Source organism: Stenella coeruleoalba, assembly GCF_951394435.1.
Source record: "Stenella coeruleoalba genome assembly, chromosome: 6".
Classification (NCBI taxonomy): Eukaryota; Metazoa; Chordata; class Mammalia; order Artiodactyla; family Delphinidae; genus Stenella; species Stenella coeruleoalba.
In genome coordinates this window covers 73953963-73978893 of record NC_137151.1, presented here as the reverse complement: position 1 = coordinate 73978893, position 24931 = coordinate 73953963, and the positions used below count along the sequence as shown (strand labels likewise).

Sequence of the window (24931 nt, the reverse complement as noted above, 5' to 3'; positions counted from 1 at the left end):
ACACATGACTTTAGAAATAGGAATTACATATAAGCAGGAAAAACAAATACTAGCACAACCAAGTTCATTACTGCCAACATTTTTTCATCGGTAGGATGAACATCGCATATATAACCCATACTCTTAGAATGTCATTGACCCAAGACACCACAGCATGAACTGACAAAGATGACTGGAATGCAGATTTAAAAACAAAACAATGACCCATCTAATTCTCACTGAAAAACAAACAAGCAAAAACAAGAGCCTTCTAGATTTTTCTTGCAGTTAAAAATTTTAATCAAACCTTATCTCTGAAATGAATACTCTTAAGGAATTTCTATCAGTCGGCATATATCTTTTTAATAAACTGTCATCTTTTTCACTGCGTAGGAATTCCATATTTCTTCCTTTGAAGAGAGACTTATTAAAGAAATTGAATACAGAATAATAAAGACTACATTAGAAGAACTTCTTGAAGAAGACGGAGAAGAAAAGATGGCAGTTGACATTTCTGAATCTGAAGCCGTTGAAGCAGGATTTGATTTAAGAGTCAAGAATTACAGAATTCTTGAAGGGATGGGTGTTACTTTTCATTGCAAGATGTCTGGGTATCCATCACCCAAGGTAAAATATAAACATTGATCATACCTCCATGCTACAATGAAGACATGAATAGGTTACAGTGTAACCATTTTCTCTAAATTATATTGACATATGCATGATATTATTTGCAGATTGCATGGTACAAAGATGGCAAGCGCATCAGACATGGAGAGAGATACCATATGGACTTTCTACAAGATGGCAGAGCTAGTCTGCGCATACCTGTTGTTCTTCCGGAAGATGAAGGCATCTATACCGCGTTTGCCAGCAATATTAAAGGAAATGCAATTTGCTCAGGGAAATTGTATGTGGAACCCGCTGCGCCACTTAGTGCTCCGACTTACATGCCCACACCAGAGCCAGTGAGCAGAATCAGGTAGACTCGTGATAATTTGTGTTGACTAGTATTGAAATTGTTTAAAACACCAAATATCTCTGTAGCAAATTGCTATTGTGTGGCAGAAAAAATTGAAGGCTGAGATAGCACAGAAATTTGCCATGCGCAATACCGGCAGTTGCCCAGTTTTTATTTCTTGCCCCTACGTAAGCTGAGAAAAGCATTTTCATTGTGGAGCATATTATTTATTTTGCCAGTGCTGTAGCTAACGTAGTGAAAGCTATAAAGGTGTATTTGACATCAGATTTTACATATGTTACCCTAATTTATACAACAACCTTGCCTTGGAGGGATTATCATTCTATTTTGGAAGTGGGAACACTCAGCTTCCCTGACCCTGTGAAAATTGCCTTAGTTCACCCAGCCTGTGTGGTGGTGTCAGCACTTGAAATCCAGTCCAAGCCAATCTGGCTGCAGTATATAGATGGAGTTTGGGATTTTTTCAAATATAATTTCTATGTTTTTCCTCTTCTGGGATAAAGAAGTATATTTTTCTTTTTCCATAAATGTATTCACGTGGTTGTTTAAGCAACCAGCATTTATTGAAATATTTTGGTAGTTGAACCAAAAAGGTTCGGTAACTAACTAAACCCAGTGGTGAGGGAGAGACAGCATTAAGGACCATTCTAAATGAACAGCATAGCTTTGGGGGCAATAATAATATATTCCGTTTTGGATCCCAGCAAGTTTGAGGTACCTTTTAATATGTACACAAAGTAAATTCTAAAATAACATTAAGAAAGAGCTTTGTCTTGCTGAGTTTTCTCTATGCCTCATGAAAATATTCTGCTTTGCCTTTCTTTTTCAGGTCCATCTCTCCACGTTCAGTGAGCAGATCTCCGATACGCATGTCCCCTGCACGGATGTCCCCTCTACGGATGTCCCCTGCACGGATGTCCCCCGGACGTAGGCTGGAGGAAACAGATGAGTCACAGCTTGAGAGACTGTATAAGCCAGTCTTTGTGTTGAAACCTACTTCTTTCAAATGTTTAGAAGGACAGACTGCCAGATTTGACTTAAAGGTCGTGGGTCGACCTATGCCAGAGACCTTCTGGTTTCATGACGGTAAGTATAAGTTTTTGCTCATAAATCATTAAACACAAAAATAAGCTTATATGTGTGCCTAACAATTTAAAAATAACTATTTTAACATGTTTTCTTTTTTACTCTATTTTTTTACAGGTCAGCAAATTGTCAATGACTATACCCATAAAGTAGTCATTAAAGAAGATGGTACCCAATCACTAATTATTGTCCCTGCAACACCCAGTGATTCTGGAGAATGGACTGTGGTTGCCCAAAACAGGGCAGGAAAATCATCAATTTCAGTGATTTTAACCGTGGAAGGTATTTGCTCTGAAGATTAAAAAAGAAATTACCTTATCACCTGGGTTATAAACAGGTAGTTCAGCCCTACTCAGAATCATGACCTTTCTCTTTCAGCTGTGGAACATCAGGTAAAACCAGTGTTTGTGGAAAAACTGAAAAATCTCAACATAAAGGAAGGTTCCCGACTTGAAATGAAAGTCAGAGCTACGGGTAACCCCAACCCTGACATCATATGGTTGAAAAACAGTGAGATCATTGTACCTCATAAATATCCAAAAATCAGGTAAGTTTGCTTGAAAAATAATAAAACTAAGCTCATTACACAAATCCAGTAACCAAGGAAGCCACAACTACTTCTGTACTGATGATTAATTTTCCCACTTTTAATAGAATCGAAGGAGCCAAGGGAGAAGCTGCCCTTAAAATTGACTCCACTGTCAGCCAAGACTCTGCCTGGTACACTGCCACTGCCATTAATAAGGCTGGCCGAGACACTACAAGGTGCAAAGTAAATGTTGAAGTTGAGTTTGCAGAGCCTGAGCCAGAGAGAAAATTAATCATCCCACGAGGGACATATAGAGCAAAGGAGATTGCAGCCCCAGAACTGGAGCCCCTCCATTTGCGATATGGTCAAGAGCAATGGGAAGAGGGTGACCTCTATGACAAAGAGAAACAACAGAAACCATTTTTCAAGAAAAAACTCACTTCCTTAAGACTCAAGCGCTTTGGGCCTGCCCACTTTGAATGCAGGCTAACACCAATTGGTGACCCAACGATGGTGGTGGAATGGCTCCATGATGGAAAGCCACTGGAAGCTGCCAACAGGCTCCGTATGATCAATGAATTTGGGTATTGCAGCCTTGATTATGGAGTTGCGTATTCCAGAGACAGTGGTATCATTACTTGCAGAGCTACTAACAAATACGGAACAGATCACACATCTGCTACCCTTATTGTCAAAGACGAGAAGAGTCTCGTGGAAGAATCTCAATTGCCTGAGGGGAGGAAAGGCTTACAGAGAATTGAAGAATTAGAACGGATGGCTCATGAAGGTGCCCTTACAAGTGTGACAACCGATCAAAAGGAGAAGCAAAAGCCAGACATCGTCTTGTTCCCAGAGCCAGCGAGAGTACTTGAAGGGGAGACCGCCAGATTCCGTTGCCGAGTGACAGGCTACCCTCAGCCCAAAGTCAACTGGTACCTCAATGGGCAGCTCATCCGCAAAAGCAAAAGGTTCAGAGTTCGCTACGATGGCATTCATTATCTGGACATCGTGGACTGCAAATCATATGATACGGGTGAAGTCAAGGTCACTGCAGAAAACCCTGAAGGTGTGATAGAGCATAAAGTGAAGCTTGAGATCCAACAGAGGGAAGATTTTAGGTCTGTCCTTAGGCGAGCCCCTGAGCCAAAGCCTGAGTTTCACGTACATGAACCTGGAAAACTTCAGTTCGAAGTACAAAAGGTGGACAGACCTGCTGACACCACTGAAACTAAGGAAATTGTGAGGTTGAAAAGGACTGAAAGAATTACCCATGAAAAAGTGCCTGAAGAGTCAGAAGAGCTGCGTAGTAAGTTCAAGCGCAGGACTGAGGAAGGCTATTATGAGGCCATTACTGCTGTGGAGCTCAAGTCTCGTAAGAAGGATGAATCCTATGAAGAACTTCTAAGGAAGACAAAAGATGAACTTCTCCACTGGACCAAAGAGTTAACTGAAGAGGAGAAGAAAGCCCTTGCCGAAGAAGGCAAAATCACTATTCCAACTTTTAAACCTGATAAAATTGAACTAAGTCCTAGTATGGAGGCTCCTAAAATCTTTGAAAGAATCCAAAGCCAAACAGTGGGCCACGGATCGGATGTACACTTCCGGGTCAGAGTGGTGGGGAAACCAGATCCTGAATGTGAGTGGTACAAAAACGGTGTAAAGATTGAGCGCTCTGACCGAATCTACTGGTACTGGCCTGAAGACAATGTCTGTGAGCTGGTCATAAGAGATGTGACGGCTGAGGACTCTGCCAGCATCATGGTAAAAGCCATCAATATAGCTGGGGAAACCTCAAGTCACGCATTCTTACTCGTCCAGGGTAATTTGAATTTCTTTCATTTGATGGGTCTGTTTCTGTTTATCCATGAATATCCAGTAGTGTCTTTCTTTTTATTTTCTTTTCCCATTATCCAAATTGTGAATTTAATTTAATGTGCTTTTTTTTTTTTTCCTTTTTCTTATAGCCAAGCAATTGATCACTTTCACACAGGAATTACAAGATGTTGTTGCTAAGGAAAAAGACACCATGGCAACATTTGAATGTGAAACCTCAGAGCCATTTGTCAAAGTGAAATGGTATAAGGATGGTGTGGAGGTTCACACGGGAGATAAATATAGGATGCTCTCTGACAGGAAAGTTCACTTCCTCTCCGTCCTGACAGTTGACACATCTGATGCTGAAGACTATAGCTGTGTACTTGCCGAAGATGAAAACGTAAAAACAACGGCTAAGCTTATTGTCGAAGGTAGTAAATAATGATTTCATTCCTAAGTTTTAAAGTCCCCCTTAGTATGTGATAAAGTTAGCTATGCAATTTTCACTTCATAAAACGAATTACTTGGGAATTAAATATAAGTTCCATAGCAAGACTCATGAATTTATACTGGTAATTAAGAATATTGACAATTTGGATTTTTAATTTTTTATTTTTTTGGCGTCACTGTGCTGTATGTGGGATCTTAGTTCCCCGACCAGGAATCGAACCCGCACCCTTGGCAGTGAAAGCGCTGAGTCCTAACCACTGGACCACCAGGGAATTCCTGAAAATTTGGATTTTGAAAAGCAAGGTCATTCTGATATCTTGCTTTTAAATTTTTTATTGAAATATAATTCTGTGCTTTAAAAATAATTTTTAAATTAAGTAACTCCTTTTAATTGACAATTTATTTCTCAGTCCAGCAGTTAGATATTAAGAATATTCCTGATAGTATGGGGCGGGGGGAATAAGAGATTTACAAGGAATTTTCTCTATCCTAAGTCTAGATGCATAACTCTCCAGGGAAATTAACTTCTCCTTCTCTTATGCCTCAGGTGCAGTCATTGAGTTTGTGAAAGAACTTCAGGACATAGAAGTTTCAGAATCATTTTCAGGAGAGTTAGAGTGCATTATAACCCCGGAAAATATAGAAGGCAAATGGTATCATAATGACGTGGAGCTTAAATCCAATGGCAAGTACACAATTACATCTCGCCGTGGACGTCAGAACCTCACAGTCAAGGATGTGACCAAAGAGGACCAGGGAGAATACAGCTTTGTTGTCGATGGGAAAAAGACAACCTGTAAACTAAAGATGAAACGTAAGCCTTCCCCTTCCTGTCAGCTTGCAGTGAGTATCGCTATGGCTTATTGATAATAAATAATCATAACATTCTTCTTTCTCCCCATATTTCACAGCCCGCCCCGTTGCTATCCTACAAGGACTCAGTGATCAAAAAGTCTGCGAGGGTGACATTGTTCAGCTTGAAGTTAAAGTCTCCTTAGAGAAGGTGGAAGGTGTCTGGATGAAGGATGGCGAAGAAGTGCAGCCGGGCGACAGGGTTCACATTGTGATAGACAAGCAGTCACACATGCTGCTTATTGAAGACATGACTAAGGAGGATGCTGGACATTACTCCTTCACCATTCCTGCCCTTGGACTGTCAACCAGTGGGCGCGTCTCTGTCTACAGTGAGTGCGACTTACATGTCTTGTTGTATGCTGTCAAGTGAGCACACGTTTCCAACAAAATTTGTATTCACAATCCTTTTGTGTGTGTGTGGTTTTGCAGGTGTTGACGTGATAACACCTCTAAAAGACATTAACGTGCTTGAGGGCACCAAGGCTGTGCTCGAATGTAAGGTCTCAGTCCCTGATGTGACTTCTGTTAAATGGTACTTAAATGATGAACAGATCAAGCCTGATGATCGCGTGCATGCCATTGTCAAAGGCACTAAGCAGCGGCTTGTGATCAACCGGACCTATGCTTCAGATGAAGGTCCTTACAAGCTGATGGTTGGCAGAGTTGAAACCAGCTGTGATCTTTCTGTAGAAAGTAAGAATTGTTCCATGTCACTTAGTATTGTTTTAAGCATTCTATTTTCCCAGTATACTAGTAACCAAGTGATTATTTTATTTTTCCCCCCAGAAATTAAAATTATCAGAGGTCTTCACGACCTTACCTGTACAGAGACCCAAAATGTGGTCTTGGAAGTTGAACTGTCCCACTCAGGAATTGATGTCTTGTGGAATTTTAAGGACAAGGAAATCCATCCCAGTTCTAAATATAAAATTGAAGCTCATGGAAAAATATATAAGTTGACGGTTCTAAATATGATGAAAGACGATGAAGGAGAATATATATTTTATGCTGGAGAAAATATGACATCTGGAAAACTTATCGTGGCAGGTCAGTACATTTATCATTTAACCTAAGTTCTTAGGTTAAAGAACTTAGGTTAAACCTTAAACCTAAGTAGGGCAGTTGTTTTAACTTAAGAAATCATTGCCCATTTCCTCCCAAATTCCCACCAGTTTCCCACTTCCTTGCCTCTGCTTATGCTGTTCTCAAAACCAATAATACCCTTGACACTATTCCCATCAGCCTAAATTCCAAATGTTCTTCCAGGAAGTCGTAGCTCAAATGCCATCTCCTCTGTGAAGCCTTCCTTGACCTTCCCATTTGTAGATCTTAATCCTCCAACCTCAGGATCACTTTATGTGTGTTTCTTTCATGACCCTGACTCATATACTAGTTTTATTCCCCGTTTCTTCTTCCCACACCTGAGTAGATGCTCCCCAAATGTGGAATTGCTTCTTTCTCATCTTTGTATAGTCCAATACGTTGCACATGATAGATTGATGAGTTAACGTTTGGACTGAGTTTTATTTAAACTCTCCTACTGTAAAGATGTATTTCTTTTTTTTATTGCTCTTGTTTCTTTCACTTTTGTTTTCTTTGTTCCCTTCATACTTTATAATGAATATTTTAAAAATATACCTCAATATATGTGTCTGTGTGTCTCTTGTGAAATGAAGTAGACCATTCTCAGCAGAAGCCACCAGCTTAAAAATGAAGAATCAAAAGTCTAAGCCAACTGTCAAGAAAAAACTAGGCATCATCATTAATTGGTTTGGTACATAACAATTTAGGTTTTGAGGAGACTAAATTGTGCAATCCGTGGTATATAAGCAAGTCAAATGGGAATAGTGTCTTCTCTGGTATGAAAGTTTCATGGTTTATACTTTATTACATTATAAGATTTCCTCACAGATTTGGCCATGAAAAAAACTTCTGAAACAGAATTTTAGATTCTGCACTTTGATATGTTTAATATAAATTACATGTTTTTAAATGTGTGGAAACAAGAAAAAACTATGAGCCTCTATGTGATTTCACCCAACATTTTTAAAGCACCTGCCATTGGCCAGGCGCTGCTAGGAACTCAGGATACAAAAATGAATACGGCATGATATTTTTTTTGAGGAATTCACAATATAGAGAGGGACAGATACATTAGCAACTAACTTGATGAAGGAGTAATTATGTCTGCCAGCGATGATAGCAGTGGAGCCAATGGGGGAAAACTTTGTAGAAGAGATGACATTTGTCAAAACAGTGATTTTTAGTATATAGGAATCCCTAATCTTCTAGAAACATTGATGACTATACATTTTGTTCAGCAAAATTTTTTCCAGTCAGATATTAGATGTATTTTCAGGAAATCATCCGTAGAAGACTAAGCAGCATGCTTTTGAGGAAGGAACTGAGTTACGGGCCGTCCATGAGCTGTGCTCCACATTAAGGTTCTCAGAGTTCTGTATAACTTAACAGTTGCTTTTCCTTTGCAAAACCTTTCTGATTCCAGTAGTTTCCCTGGTTATCAGTGATACATACTTAGAACGAGGGGTTTCTGTGATACCTTCTTAAAGTGCGTAAAAATAATTTTATTAGACATTTCATGATGTTCAGAATCATGTTTTAAAATTTGATGTTTTATATTAATTGTGCAAAGGTTTTTCTATTGTATAAATATTTTTAAAAGACTCACACTTGTACTTCTCTTGTTCCACAGGGGGCGCCATCTCCAAGCCACTCACAGATCAGACTGTAGCTGAATCCCAGGAAGCTGTGTTTGAATGTGAAGTTGCCAACCCAGATTCCGAAGGAGAATGGTTGAAGGATGACAAACACCTACCGCTGGGTAAAAACATCGGAAGTAAATCTGATGGCCACAAAAGGAGGCTTATCATTGCTGCCACCAAACTAGATGACATTGGAGAATACACCTACAAGGTGGCCACTTCCAAAACATCTGCCAGACTTAAAGTTGAAGGTCAGTGATATAATAACAGATTTATCCACTAAAAAATCGTAGTATATTTTTGACAGTTATTCTAAAAGTCAAATGGTATAATCATTGTGGATCCCATAAATCCTCATTTCATAAAATCATTATAAACTCTCGAACTTTCTTTCTGAGCCGTGTACCACAAGGTGCAAAATTGCTTATGAGTTAATGTGAAGAAACCACGTCTTAGGTTCCAGCTCTGTGGAGCAGCAAATTAGATGCTCTCAGTCTGTATTCTTCTTTCACTCTTCTCCAATCCATTGATTAAGTTATTAATATACAGCTATGCAAACTACATCTCATTCAAGTATAGAAAAGACATTATACGAGGTACATTTCAAACTGGACCCAGGTTTTCCTGAATAATCTCAAAGTGTCTTTTAAAAACTCTAGAGATGCTGCATAACTGCAAATTCTTTGATAACCATTCTTTTGCAAGATGACCCGGTAACAATCTTATTTGGGACTTCTCTTACCTGAATGGTATCATCTTTATTTTCTAAACAAATCATAAATTTGTCTTCAGCTGTCAAAATTAAGAAGACTCTGAAGAACCTCACGGTGACAGAGACGCAAGATGCTGTTTTCACTATGGAGCTCACACACCCTAATGTAAAAGGTGTCCAGTGGATCAGAAACGGGGTTGTGCTGGAATCCAATGACAAGTACACTATCTCAGTCAAAGGAACAATTTACTCTCTGAGAATTAAAAACTGTGCCGTTGTGGATGAATCTGTTTATGGCTTCAAGCTTGGAAGGCTGGGAGCCAGTGCCAGACTGCACGTTGAGAGTAAGTTGACTTAGAAACACTTTACAAGTAGCCAACTCGTGGTTACCATGAAGTTAACCATATCACTAAATGGCTTCAACTTTCCTCATTAGCTGTCAAAATCATTAAGAAGCCAAAGGATGTGACTGCCTTGGAAAATGCCACCGTTGCCTTTGAAGTTAGCGTTTCCCACGACACAGTGCCAGTGAAATGGTTCCACAAGAATGTGGAGATTAAGCCGAGTGACAAACACAGGCTGGTCTCAGAAAGGAAGGTCCACAAACTGATGCTGCAGCAGATTTCCCCCTTGGACGCTGGGGAATATACAGCTGTGGTGGGGCAATTGGAATGCAAAGCGAAACTATTCGTGGAGAGTAAGTATGAGGCAGCCCCTGTGGCATTTCTGGGTGATCTCCATGTATCCATTCGTTTGTTTGCTCCATCTTTTTTTTTTAATAAAATATATTAACCGAAGTGCTCTCTGATTTTCCCAAGCATTACATATTACAAAAACCATGAAAAACATTGAGGTACCTGAGACCAAAACTGCCTCCTTTGAGTGTGAGGTCTCCCACTTCAATGTGCCTTCCATGTGGCTAAAGAATGGGGTGGAGATTGAAATGAGTGAAAAGTTCAAGATCGTGGTGCAGGGAAAACTCCACCAGCTGATCATCATGAACACCAGCACAGAGGACTCAGCAGAATACACATTTGTCTGTGGCAATGACCAAGTCAGCGCCACCCTGAAAGTGACACGTAAGTAAAATATATATACAAATATACACACACACACACACACACACACACACACAGAATATCCAGTAGACTCATTGTTATTCCATAGCCTACACTTTTTCTTCCTGACCAGTTACCTTGATTGAAACATCTACTGTGTCCACGCTGAGTTAGGCATCTGGATAAAATTTTTGATTAGGGTAGCATTGAAAGGCTACCTATGAAGATGCTCCATTGTCTATCTCTTACTTTTTCTGTTCCCCTGTCACTTGACATTGTCCTGTAGAGGGGTACCTGGAAGGTATCATGGCTCATCTCTCTGAACTGTGATACCTAAACAGACGTACTAAGAACATTCCAAGTTTTCGTTCTGTGCCTGTCATAACCCACGTCATATTGACACAAAATCTCCTTGGGTGTATTTCCTTCCCCCTTTGCAGCAATCATGATTACATCCATGCTGAAGGACATCAATGCTGAAGAAAAAGACACCATTACCTTTGAGGTCACAGTGAACTATGAAGGCATCTCTTACAAATGGTTAAAGAATGGTGTGGAAATCAAATCGACTGACAGGTGCCAGATGAGAACCAAAAAGCTCACCCACTCCCTGAACATCAGGAATGTTCACTTCGGGGATGCTGCGGAGTACACCTTTGTGGCTGGAAAAGCTACCTCGACAGCCACTCTTTATGTGGAAGGTATGGTTTCATAAATGTCATATCCATAAAAATAAATGGCAAACACATTATATAAAATGTTAGAGCATCAGCTAATGAATGGATAAATAAAATGAGGTATATCCACACAATGAAATATTATTCAGCAATAAAAAGGAGGTACTGATACATGCTACAACATGGATGAACCTTAAAAAACTTTATATCAAGTGAAAGAAGCCAGTCGCAAAGGACCACATAGTGTATGATTCCAGTTATAGGAAAAGTTCAGAGTGCAGAAATCTATAGTGACATAGATTGGTGCTAAGTTTGAGGGGAGGACAAAGGGAGGGGTCTGGAGGGTGATGGCTAAGGGGTTCATGGTCTTTTTTTGGGGGTAATGAGAATGCTTTGAAATTAATTATGGTGATGGTTGCACAACTCTGAATATACCGAAAGCCACTGAATTGTATACTTTCACTGGGTGAATTGTATAGTATGTGAATTATATCTTAGCAAAGCTGTTAGAAAGATTAATTTTTTTACACGCTGTTCTCCAGCTCGTCATATAGAATTTAGGAAACACATTAAGGACATTAAGGTTCTCGAGAAGAAGCGAGCTATGTTTGAATGTGAAGTTTCTGAACCTGACATCACTGTGCAGTGGATGAAAGATGGCCAAGAGCTACAGCTTGTGGACAGGTCCGTTGGTTTGTTTGCCACATCCCAGTGATTCCCAGTTTCCTTTGAGTCATCATACGTTAAACCTCAATTTCCCTTTCTTCCATAGAATAAAGATACAGAAGGAGAAATACGTCCACCGCCTTCTGATCCCATCCACCCGGATGTCTGATGCTGGGAAGTACACAGTGGTGGCTGGAGGCAACATGTCCACTGCCAGCCTCTTTGTAGAGGGCAGAGACGTTCGCATCCGAAGCATTAAAAGGGAGGTTCAGGTAATTGTCCACGTGCTGAATTTTTGGAGAAGTCATCAGTAGCTCCTAATCTATCATTTTGTCACTTAATTTTTTAAACATCTTTATTGGAGTATAATTGCTTTACAATGGTGTGTTAGTTTCTGCTGCATAACACAGTGAATCAGCTGTACATATACATATATCCCCATATCCCCTCCCTTTTGCGTCTCTCTCTCACTCTCCCTATCCCACCCCTCTAGGTGGACACAAAGCACTGAGATGATCTCCCTGTGCTATGTGGCTGCTTCGCACTAGCTATCTATTTCACATTTGGTAGTGTAGATAGGTCCATGCCACTCTCTCACTTCGTCCCAGTTTACCCTTCCCCATCCCCGTGTCCTCATAGAGAATGTCACTTAATTTTTTGACTTTTAAATTTTCTAACCACAGTCTTCTAAAAAAATGAAATCAGCTTATCCCTACCAGCTTACACTCTTGTGCTGACATCAACTTAGTCACAGTTTCCTCTCGCTTAGGGAATAAGTGTATCCTTCGCAGCTGTCTAAATACTTTAATGAAAGCAGCTGTAGACACTTCACTGTCAAATGGCCACTTACCAAGCAACATCAACCCTAAAGGAACTAAACTTTAAATTGTGGTGTTCGCACAGCAACTGGAATTAAAGGAATTCAGAACAAGGTGGCATTTTCTCAGAAGCCTTCTACCTTGGAGAGGCAGCTGTGTGGGGACTTGACTGGGAAAACTCCCTCCGAGGTCCAAGAGGAAGACCAGTTTGAGCAAAGCTGGATTCCTAGCAGGGATGCTGAGCAAACACCTTTGCTCTTGACTGCACGTGTACGGCTTGTCCTCATGGGTGCCAGTCTTCCCACGTGATATAACGGGGCGATAACATGTGAAGGGAAGTATCACTTGAGCTCATGTTTATCATATTGCTCATCCAAGGAGAGCCAGGCATTACATTAGGCCAGAGTGAAAAAGCCTTCAATGCATAGTCAGATAACCCAATATGTCCTCCATCCTTTATTGACCAATCCTGAACCTTGATTTTCTCACTTTTAAAAATGAGGATAATAGTTCCTACCTAGCCTACAAGGTTCACATCATGTGAAATCAAATTGAATAGTAACTCAAAAGAACTTTGTCAATGATAAACAGCCTTCAGATGTAAAGTCATTATTCTTTAAAGTCAAGTCATTATTTCTTTTTTATTTTATTTTTATTTTATTATTTACTTTTGGCTGTGTCGGGTCTTTGTTGCTGCGCGCAAGCCTTCTCTAGTTGCAGTGAGCAGGGGCTACTCTTTGTTGCAGTGGCTTCTCTTGTTGTGGAACACAGGCTCTAGGCACTCGAGCTTCAGCCGCTGTGGTGTGCAGGCTGTAGTTGTGGCACATGGGCTTAGTTGCTCCACGCCATGTGGGATCTTCCCGGACCAGGGATTGAAGGATTGAACCTGTGTCCCCTGCATTGGCAGGAGCATTCTTAACCACTGCGCCACCAGGGAAGTACCGCAAAGTGTCATTATTTCTGTTATGATTAACTAAGAAGCAAACATTTAAGGATGAAATCATTGCCTCCATGCAGATGTAAGCAAAAGAAGTATGGGCACCTTTTATCCAAGGATATGCAGGAAAACTTAGAATGTGCTATAACCAGTCAATTTTCTATATCATAATATATAGGTTTGACATGCTCTTCAAATGAGCTGTTTTGGAAACAGGTTAAAACCGAAAGGAAACCAGGGCTTCAATTTTCTTTTCCTGTTGCTCCTTTAAAAGGTTATTGAGAAACAACGTGCTGTCGTTGAGTTTGAGGTCAATGAAGATGATGTAGATGCCCACTGGTATAAAGACGGCATTGAAATCAATTTCCAAGTTCAAGAACGACACCAGTATGTGGTGGAGAGGAGAATCCACCGGATGTTTATCTCTGAGACCAGGCATAGCGATGCTGGTGAATACACCTTTGTGGCAGGAAGGAACAGGAGTTCTGTTACCCTCTACGTCAATGGTAGGTAGAGATATTAACATATTTTGTGCATTCATCTGTAATAATCCTCCCTTTCAACTTACTGAAGTTCTGGTAGTTTCCAGGCAATTTCTCAAGAACCCATGGTACTCATATGTTTGAAGTTATTACATTTATTTTCATATTATACCTGTGGAAATGGGATGGTAGCTGTTAAAAGGACCAAGATGTCATTTCCAGAAGGCACCTAATGGCTAGATCCTTATTTAGCTTGGTCAACGTTATTGAACATCCACTGTATGTCAATTATAATAGACCCCAAATAGGTTTCTAGTTACGGTTTTCAGCTGTTCTAGTTCTCTGCCCTTGGCCCTAACTGCTTGAATACTAGTAGCACTACCAAGTGATGGGGCATTTCCAGTCTCTGGTGGGGCATTTCCAGCCTCTGTTAAGGCATGCCTGGGAGAACCTAGGAAGCCACAGGTGAGCTCCATGCCCTAGGACCAGGGTCTGACTTTAGTGGGGAATTCCATATGCTACCAAGTCCTCAGAGGAGCACCATTAAACCATCCACTTTCCTCATTAGAAACCTTAGAGCTGAATCTGAGGCTGGTCTAGATCCATTCCTGTCCTGACCTTGGGTGCTACCTGTCTGAACAAATACCCCTGAGACAGATGAAGGAACAGTAAGAGTAATCTCAAGTTTCATAAAAATGAACCATATTGCCAACATCCCCTTGGTCCCTAGAAGACCAAATCGTCATGGTATCCAGTTATTATTATTTCTATATTAGTGGTAGAGAAACTGAGGCACAGAGAAGTAAAGGTCTACCTATATGGCTGTGTCAGAAATCAGCCTCACAGAAGTCAGTTCTCCCCATTTCTTGGTTCCATGAACGACCCAGTTTCCCTCAGTCATCACAACACCAAGAATATGTTTTAATTAGCATAACAGGAAAGCTGAATTAAAAAAAAAATTACCTAATTGCCTTTAGATCTAAAATGACATTCATTCATTCATGCATACTGATTGCACTTCACTGGCACCTGTATATTAAAAAATGATTATCACATATACACAAATACTTGAAAACCGAACCTGAATGGGATGAGCCACCTCACCACATGATTTGCCCAAATGACTGTTAAAAATAGGTAGCATGTGGAAATGTTCTAGCATTCTTTAGAGGACTGTCCATTGTCACCCCGATCCAGATCCCAGCCAGGAAAGGGGTGACCGTGTTATGCTGAAAAACTCAGCACTCCCAGCACCACCCCCCCCCACCACCAAATATCAAAAGTATCTCCCTCTACTTAGGGACAAAATTCCAATTTTTTTTCCTTCTTAGCGCAAAGAATGTTCTAATATTCTAAGGCAAGTAAAGATATCACCATTCCAAAGTTTTGTTTCGGGGTACATAACCACCTGGCAACAAATTAACGTAGATTTTCCCGTGCTTTCCTGTGTTTTCATGGGCTATTTGTTTTCTTTTCTTCCCAGCCCCAGAACCGCCCCAAATTCTACAGGAGCTCCAGCCTGTTACTGTGCAATCTGGCAAGCCCGCCCGCTTCTGTGCTGTGATATCCGGCAGACCACAGCCCAAAATTTCCTGGTACAAGGAAGAGCAGCTGCTTTCCACTGGTTTCAAGTGCAAGTTCCTTCACGATGGGCAAGAGTACACACTTCTGCTCATCGAAGCCTTCCCAGAGGATGCGGCCGTCTATACCTGTGAAGCCAAGAATGACTATGGAATTGTCACTACCTCAGCATCGCTCTCTGTGGAAGGTAGAACTACCTTGCTACTTCTCAGCTTAAAGTAAAACCTAAGAAACCCGCTTTTGTATCCTCCCAGGGCATTTAAAAATACAACTTGGAGCTCCTAAAAGTAGATTGCTACCTAACTTGGAAACTTTGAAAGGGCTCCACTGCTCCACTGATAAATTAAGAGAAATCAGCATGCTTCATTCTGTGAGGTCTGTAGGCTGCCTTACTCCTGACAAGTCTGTGGTCCCTTCCTTTAGTTCCAGAAGTTGTGTCTCCTGATCAGGAAATGCCAGTTTATCCTCCTGCCATCGTCACCCCACTTCAGGACACTGTCACTTCTGAGGGACGGCCAGCCCACTTTCAATGCAGAGTTTCTGGAACAGGTAGGTTTACAAGCAAAGGTAGAGTTGCTAATATTTAAAAAGAATGATGTGAGGAAAAGGTTTTCTTACCTCTTATGCATAATTTGAAGTTTCATGGGCATCTTGCAGAACACTTACTTGGATTATTGAATTGAGAATTAGATCAGTGTTTTCCGCTACTGGACTGACTGTACACCTAAAAATGGTTAAGATGATAAATTTTATGTTATGTGCTTTTTTAAACTACAATTTAAAAAAAGGAATGAGTTCAGTGTTTTTCTATGTTTTAAACTTGAAAAATGTCGTTTTCTTTATGATTGTAGTTACACTTTGTTATCTCTTGAAAAAATACAACGAAACCTACAATTATTATTAGATTAATTATAATGGCATCTACATGTGTTTTAAGAGTCCATTTATATGTAAGACGTTGTTCAGTCTATGGACAGTGCTTGTGTGAAAAGCCATATCCCTTTGGAAGGTGGTATCCTGTAGTGGACAAAAGTGGGGGCGTTATGATCAGAGAGGTTGGATTTGAGTCTTGGCTCCACTCTGTGACCTTCGGCAAATACCTGATTTCTCTGGTTCTCTTTCCCTCATGAATAAAGTGAGGATAATATTGCATTCAGTCTTAGAATGTACATTTCATGAGGGCAGGGATTCTGTCTTAGTACCAAGAACATGGTGCCTGAAAAGCAGTAGCTACTAGAAGGAAAGCTCTGTGAAAGCAAGGGTGGATCCTTGTCCTAGAATAGCTCCATACGTAGTAGGTACTCAGTAAGTAATTGTTGATCGGACAAAAGAATGCTTGTTAAATGGCTGATATCAGTGGCTTCAGATCATTGTCATGATTATGTCAGCTAACCCACATCAGCACGTATCGCAGCACCCCTCATACAGTAATCCCTCCATCTGTTAGCTGTTATAATTTTTAATTGGTGCGTGTTTCCCAGAACCACCGGCCCCTCCCCTCACCCCAGGAGTCTGACCTTAGTAGAATGAAACAAAATGTTTAGAGCCATTTCTAGCCAATGATGATTGTAGACCTACCTCACATAGAGACAGGGTAAATCAACCTTATCCCGAATGAAAATCACTCCTTCATTTGCTTGACTGTTGTATACCACCACAAAGGGAAATCCTCCAAGCTCGAGCATCTCACAGCACTCCTAATAAACGTTTGTTTTGCTTATTGTGCTTCTCCCATTGGGTTATGGCCCAGTCTCTACCTTGCCAAGAGCCGGTTTCTTAAGCAAGTTAGTATTTCAATTGGGCTTCTATCACCTAATGATTTCCTGCTCTGGGATGGAGATGCTGATCTAGAAACCAAATAGACCTGTTTGATTTTATGAGCATAATTAAAGGATATGAGGTGTGTAAAGCACTTACAGGCATGGCTAGCAAGTGACTGGTGCTCAATACATTAATTTTATTACAAGCATTGAGAGGAATTATAGAAACATAAAAGTCTGGTATTGGGTGACCAACATAGATAAATACTATAGACTTTGTGACTTCAGAGCATGGTATTTGAAAAATGCCAAATATTAAGAAATGAGGACTGATTCGGTGATATCCTACTAAAAAGAAAAATGCATTTTAATATCAAATTCACTAAAGCCATACTAAAGAATTTATCCATTCATTGAATTTTTAGAGGAAATTTTTCAAATAAACATATGTATATGGATTATCTAAAGTAGTAGTCTTAACTATATTTGCATAGTACTCTTTAGTTTATAAGTCATTTTATAGTTTGCCTTTAAGGCATTGCAAACATACATTTGAAGCTCTCTACAAGACTACAATTGGGGTAGAAAAAGAAAAATATCTTTTCAATGTGACTGATGTCCTTAAATATTCGAATGGACTTTATAAATTCATGTGATCATTAACTCTCTATGTGTGGTAATATTAATACACATACAGAGGTTTTAGAACCCTCTCATAAATGTATTTTCTATATGACAAAAATTAAATTCACTGAATAAATGCCTTTTAAAATAAAAGCTCACCATATCACGTTTCATGCCCCTCAGACAGAAAATATTCACACAACTTCCCTTAAGAAAGTAAGTGCAGCTCTGCTTTCTGCAAATTGGAAAAAAATATGAGTCTGCAGAGGCCCCAGTCTCCTGTTTTGGGGAACTCAGTACTTGCTGAAGCATGGAGCATGGTCCTGAGCAATCTGGTGGTGCTTTTGTAAGTGGAAATGTTATCTATTGAAGGTCTCTGGTGCCACCTACTGGTGGAAGAGAAGTTTGTAAAAGTAGAATTTTAAAACTTGTAATAAAGCTAGCTTTTTGCTAGTGCTCATTCTACAGATAATGGTCAGTATCATTTGGTGGCTTACAGAGTGGCAGCTAGCTAAGTGAGATGTTAAATAATTAGTTTAGCAATGAGGAATGCCCACTGTTCATTTAAGCTTTTTTTTGTTTTATTCTACCAACATCTGTGTTCCTGCTATTGAGACATTGCACTAGGTTCTAGGGATGCCAGGACCTGTCTCTTGCCTTCATGGAGCTCAGTGTGTAGGTGAGGAGACGCGCATGCACAGCTAGATCCCAAGGTTGTAAGTGCTGTAACAGCCCACCTACTCAGTGCTCTCTGTCTGGGAGAGAGCTGGAGAAAATGCACAGACGGCACATTGAAGAATTAATAGGCTCATGAGCACAGTCGTGCTCCAGGCAGAGAACAACGTTTACAAAGTCATAAAAGCTCGCCAGAACACTCCATGTGCTGGCAACAAGTGGTTTAAGTATGGTTGGAAAGTGATGCAATGAGTGGACGAGAAGCTAGAAAAGAAGGCAAGGGCCAGATCCTAAAGTGTTGGTATTCTGTGCTTAGGACTTTAGATTTTATCTTGTTTACTTTGAGGAGCCACTGAGAGATTTTGAAACCCCTGGGTAACATGATCAGGTTTTCTTTTTAGAAACAACACTCTGATCATGAAAGGAGGAATGGACAGATGTGGGAGGTGAGGCTGAAGGTAACGGACCAGCAGAGAGGCTATCATATTATAATAGGCTTGGAAAGTGTTGACAACTGAGTCAGGAGAAAGATGGGGGTAGATTGTGCCAGAGTCCAGGAGGTAGAATGAACGAGACTCAGGGACCAAATACAATGGAGTGGTGGGGGTGAGGAACTGGGCAGTGGGGTGGCCTCACAGAAGCCATGAGAGGCCAGTGACTGACACAGGTAGTGGCAGCCCAGTCAAAAGTACCAAGTCCATTACCAAAACAGGTCTTGCCCTTTAGCTCATTTATTATTGACGATTCATGCCTGTTCTCCTGCTTCACTCAGTTCACCAAAGGAAGAAGTTGTCAGGAAGAATAAGCAGGGAACCTTGTGAGGGAGAGAGAGTACCAAACTCTCCATCCTTCCCTTTCCATTGATTTTTTTTTTAACATCTTTATTGGGGTATAATTGCTTTACAATGGTGTGTTAGTTTCTGCTTTATAACAAAGTGAATCAGTTATACATATACATATGTTCCCATATGTCTTCCCTCTTGCGTCTCTCCATTGATGTTTAAACAAACAAACCAAGTATTTGTAGGATGACTTTTACATCCCATGTGATGATGGTATTACTTGTATATCCTATGGCCCTGTTTATTAGGTAAGTTATTGCTGATCCCTTGTGATGTTAGACATGCTCACTTTAATGACTGACTTGTGCCTGTGGTTTATAAAACCCTTTCCTCTGTGTATGTCATTGAATTCACACAGCAATTTTATAGCCCATGAATAGCCCATGAATTATTATGCATCTTATTTTACAAATGAGAAGACTGGTCCAGAGATTAACTGACATGTCTAAGGTCACACAGCTGGTAAATTGTAGTGTCAGGATTCCATTTCCTACCTTACCTTGCTACCTAAGGAAATAAAAAGATTTGTTTCTTTAAAAGGGGAACTTGTAGTTTATAACAACTAGTGGGAAGCAGGGGAATATTCATAAACCAATATTTATGCAACAGTGCAAACAAATACTAGAGGACTGGACTATTAGAAGATCCCCATGGGTGGTATTGAGATAAGGAGGTAATATAGTGACCACATTCCAAAAACAAGATGGCTTCTGATTTTTGGCTTTTAAAACAAGTAACTAAATTTGAATCCACGCTTGACTTACAGGGCTGTTGCTTTAATGGAAGTATAATTTTTTTTAAAGTACACATCATCTTAAACTGTAACAACATAGTAATATGTATCCTTGATTTGGGGTTTTTATTCTCTATCATTTTAAGATGGTTCAAATCCTTGTGTGGAAATAGCTAGTTTTTTTTTTATTTAATTTAATTTATTTTTTTATACAGCAGGTTCTTTAGTCATCAATTTTATGCACATCAGTGTATACACATCAATCCCAATCACCCAATTCATCACACCACCATCCCCACCCCTCTGCGGCTTTCCCCCCTTGGTGTCCATATGTTTGTTCTCTACATCTGTGTCTCAACTTCTGCCCTGCAAACTGGTTCATCTGTACCATTTTTCTAGGTTCCACATACATGCGTTAATATATGATATTTGTTTTTCTCTTTCTGACTTACTTCACTCTGTATGACAGTCTCTGGATCCATCCATGTCTCAACAAATGACCCAATTTCGTTCCTTTTTATGGCTCAGTAATATTCCATTGTATATATGTACCACAACTTCTTTATCCATTCATCTGTTGATGTGCATTTAGGTTGCTTCCATGACCTGGCTATTGTAAATAGTGCTGCAATGAGTGTGTCTTTTTGAATTATGGTTTTCTCAGATATATGCCCAGTAGTGGGATTGCTGGATCATATGGTAATTCTATCTTTAGTTTTTCAAGGAACCTCCATACTGTTCTCCATAGTGGTTGTATCAATTTACATTCCCACCAACAGTGCAAGAGGGTTCCCTTTTCTCCAAATCCACTCCAGCATTTGTTGTTTGCAGATTTTCTGATGATGCCCATTCTAACTGGTGTGAGGTGATACCTCATTGTAGTTTTGATTTGCATTTCTCTAATAATCAGTGATGTTGAGCAGGTTTTCATGTGCTTCTTGGCCATCTGTATGCCTTCTTTGGAGAAATGTCTATTTAGGTCTTCTGCCCCTTTTTGGATTGGGTTGTTTGTTTCTTTAATATTGAGCTGCATGAGCTGTTTATATATCTTGGAGTTTAATCCTTTGTCCGTTGATTTGCTTGCAAATATTTTCTCCCATTCTGAGGGTTGTCTTTTCATCTTGTTTATGGTTTCCTTTGCTGTGCAAAAGCTTTTAAGTTTCATTAGGTCCCATTTGTTTATTTTTATTTTTATTTCTATTACTCTAGGAGGTGGATCAAAAAAGATCTTGCTGTGATTTATGTCAAAGAGTGTCCTTCCTATGTTTTCCTCTAAGAGTTTTATACTGTCTGGTCTTACATTGAGGTCTCGAATCCATTTTGAGTTTATTTTTGTGTATGGTGTTAGGGAGTGTTCTAATTTCATTCTTTTACATGTAGCTGTCCAGTTTTCCCAGAACCATATATTGAAGAGTCTGTCTTTTCTCCATTGCATATCCTTGCCTCCTTTGTCATAGATTAGTTGACCATAGGTGCGTGGGTTTATCTCTGGGCTTTCTATCTTGTTCCATTGATCTATGTTTCTGTTTTTGTGCCAGTACCATATTGTCTTGATTACTGTAGCTTTGTAGTATAGTCTAAAGTCAGGGAGTCTGATTCCTCCAGTTCCGTTTTTTTCCCTCAAGACTGCTTTGGCTATTCAGGGTCTTTTGTGTCTCTATACAAATTTTAAGATTTTTTGCTCGAGTTCCATTAAAAAATGCCATTGGTAATTTGATAGGGATTGCACTGAATCTGTAGATTGCTTTGGGTAGTATAGTCATTTTCACAATATTGCTTCTTCCAATCCAAGAGCATGGTATATCTCTCCATCTGTCTGTATCATTTTTAATTTCTTTCATCAGTGTCTTATAGTTTTCTGCATACAGGTCTTTTGTCTCCCTAGGTAGGTTTATTCCTAGGTATTTTATTCTTTTTGTTCCAATGGTGAATGAGAGCGTTTCCTTAATTTCTCTTTCAGATTTTTCATCATTAGTGTATAGGAATGCAAGAGATTTCTGTGCATTAATTTTGTATCCTGCAACTTTACCAAATTCATTGATTAGCTCTAGTAGTTTTCTAGTGGCATTTTTAGGATTCTCTATGTATAGTATGTCATCTGCAAACAGAGACAGTTTTATTCTTCTTTTCCAATTTGTATTCCTTTTTTTTCTTTTCCTTCTCTGATTGCCATGGCTAGGATTTCCAAAACTATGTTGAATAATAGTGGTGAGAGTGGACATCCTTGTCTTGTTCCTGATCTTAAAGGAAATGCTTTCAGTTTTTCACCATTGAGAATGATGTTTGCTGTGTGTTTGTCATATATGGCCTTTATTATGTTGAGGTAGGTTCCCTCTGTGCCCGCTTTCTGGAGAGTTTTTATCGTACATGGGTGTTGAATTTTGTCAAAAGCTTTTTCTGCATCTATTGAGATGATCATATGGTTTTTATTCTTGAGTTTGTTAATATGCTGTATCACATTGATTGATTTGCATATATTGAAGAATCCTTGCATCCCTGGGATAAATCCCACTTGATCATGATGTATGATCCTTTTAATGTGTCGTTGGATTCTGTTTGCTAGTATTTTGTTGAGGATTTTTGCATCTATATTCATCAGTGATGTTGGTCTGTAATGTTCTTTTTTTGTAGTATCTTTGTCTGATTTTGGTATTAGGGTGATGGTGGCCTCATAGAATGAGTTTGGGAGTGTTCCTTCCTCTGCAATTTTTGAAAGAGTTTGAGAGGGATGGGTGTTAGCTCTTCTCTAAATGTTTGATAGAATTCACCTGTGAAGCCATCTGGTCCTGGACTTTTGTTTGTTGGAAAATTTTTAATCACAGTTTCAATTTCATTACTTGTGATTGGTCTGTTCATATTATCTATTTTTCCTGGTTCAATCTTGGAAGGTTATACCTTTCTAAGGGTTTGTCCATTTCTTCCAGGTTGTCCATTTTATTGGCATAGAGTTGCTTGTAGTAGTCTCTTAGGATGCTTTGTATTTCTGTGGTGTCTGTTGTAACTTCTCCTTTTTCATTTCTGATTTTATGGATTTGAGTCCTCTCCCTCTTTTACTTGATGAGTCTGGCTAATAGTTTATCAATTTTGTTTATCTTCTCAAAGAACCAGCTTTTAGTTTTATTGATCTTTGCTATTGTTTTCTTTGTTTCTATTTCATTTATTTCTGCTCTGATGTTTATGATTTCTTTCCTTCTACTAACTTTGGGTTTTGTTTGTTCTTCTTTCTCTAGTTCCTTTAGGTGTAAGTTTAGATTGTTTATTTGAGATTTTTCTTGTTTCTTGAGGTAGGCTTGTATAGCTATAAACTTCCCTCTTAGAACTGCTTTTGCTGCATCCCATACGTTTTTGATCGTCTTGTTTTCATTGTCGTTTGTCTCTAGGTATTTTTTGATTTCCTCTTTGATTTCTTCAGTGATCTCTTGGTTATTTAGTAACGTATTGTTTAATTTCCATGTGTTTGTGTTTTTTACATTTTTTTCCCTCTAATTCATATCTAATCTCATAACATTGTGGTCAGAAAAGATGCTTCATATGATTTCAATTTTCTTAATTTTGCTGAGGCTTGATTTGTGACCCAGGATCTGATCTATCCTGGAGAATGTTCTGCACACTTGAGAAGAAAGTGTAATCTGCTGTTTTTGGATGGAATATCCTATAAATATCAATTAAATCTCTCTGGTCTATTGTGTCATTTAAAGCTTCTGTTTCCTTATTTATTTTCATTTTGGATGATCTGTCCATTGGTGTAAGTGAGGTGTTAAAGTCCCCCACTATTATTGTGTTACTGTCGATTTCCTCTTTTATAGCTGTTAGCAGTTGCCTTACGTATTGAGGTGCTCCTATGTTGGGTGCATATATATTTATAATTGTTACATCTTCTTCTTGGATTGATCCCTTGATCATTATGTAGTTTCCTTCCTTGTCTCTTGTAACAGTCTTTATTTTAAAGTCTATTTTATCTGATATGAGGATTGCTACTCCAGCTTTCTTTTGATTTCCATTTGCATGGAATATCTTGTTCCATCCCCTCACTTTCAGTCTGTATGTGTCCCTAGATCTGAAGTGGGTCTCTTGTAGACAGCATATAGATGGGTCTTGTTTTTGTATCCATTCAGGAAACCTGTGTCTTTTGGTTGGAGCATTTAATCCATTCATGTTTAAGGTAATTATCGATATGTATGTTCCTATGACCATTGTCTTAACAGTTTTGGGTTTGTTTTTGTAGGTCCTTTTCTTCTCTTGTGTTTCCCACTTAGAGAAGTTCCTTTAGCATTTGTTGTAGAGCTGGTTTGGTGGTGCTGAATTCTCTTAGCTTTTGCTTGTCTGTAAAGCTTTTGATTTCTCCATCGAATCTGAATGAGATCCTTGCTGGGTTGAGTAATCTTGGTTGTAGGTTCTTCCCTTTCGTCACTTTAAGTATTTCATTCCATTCCCTTCTGGCTTGTAGAGTTTGTGCTGAGAAATCAACTGTTAACCTTATGGGAGTTCCCTTGTATGTTATGTGTCATTTTTCCCTTGCTGCTTTTAATAATTTTTCTTTGTCTTTATTTTTTGCCAATTTGATTACTATGTGTCTCGGCGTATTTCTCCTTGTGTTTATCCTGTATGGGACTCACTGCCCTTCCTGGACTTGGGTGACTCTTTCCTTTCCCATGTTAGGGAAGTTTTCGACTATAATCTCTTCAAATATTTTCTCTGGTCCTTTCTCTCTCTCTTCTCCTTCTGGGAACCCTATAATGTGAATGTTGTTGCATTTAATGTTGTCCCAGTGGTCTCTTAGGCTGTCTTCACTTCTTTTCATTCTTTTTTTCTTTGTTCTGTTCTGCAGCAGTGAATTCCACTATTCTGTCTTCCAGGTCACTTATCCATTCTTCTGCCTCAGTTATTCGGCTCTTGATTCCTTCTAGTGTAGTTTTCATTTCAGTTATTGTATTGTTCATCTCTGTT

The 24931-nt window shown here is 39.4% G+C and overlaps 1 protein-coding gene across 1 annotated transcript in view; it reads left to right on the top strand.

The window, feature by feature from the left end:
* TTN (titin) overlaps positions 1–24931 on the top strand; it is a 283020-nt gene that overhangs the window by 28267 nt on the left and 229822 nt on the right. The window contains exons 21-41 of the mRNA XM_079924045.1: positions 373–606; positions 717–961; positions 1791–2047; positions 2165–2329; positions 2426–2594; positions 2702–4395; positions 4541–4822; positions 5389–5655; positions 5753–6025; positions 6126–6389; positions 6483–6743; positions 8410–8670; positions 9212–9475; positions 9568–9828; positions 9950–10210; positions 10630–10890; positions 11409–11550; positions 11639–11804; positions 13562–13793; positions 15253–15537; positions 15774–15899. Of these exons, the coding sequence (XP_079780171.1) occupies positions 373–606; positions 717–961; positions 1791–2047; positions 2165–2329; positions 2426–2594; positions 2702–4395; positions 4541–4822; positions 5389–5655; positions 5753–6025; positions 6126–6389; positions 6483–6743; positions 8410–8670; positions 9212–9475; positions 9568–9828; positions 9950–10210; positions 10630–10890; positions 11409–11550; positions 11639–11804; positions 13562–13793; positions 15253–15537; positions 15774–15899 (6370 nt within the window). The remainder of the gene's footprint in view (positions 1–372; positions 607–716; positions 962–1790; positions 2048–2164; positions 2330–2425; positions 2595–2701; positions 4396–4540; positions 4823–5388; positions 5656–5752; positions 6026–6125; positions 6390–6482; positions 6744–8409; positions 8671–9211; positions 9476–9567; positions 9829–9949; positions 10211–10629; positions 10891–11408; positions 11551–11638; positions 11805–13561; positions 13794–15252; positions 15538–15773; positions 15900–24931) is intronic.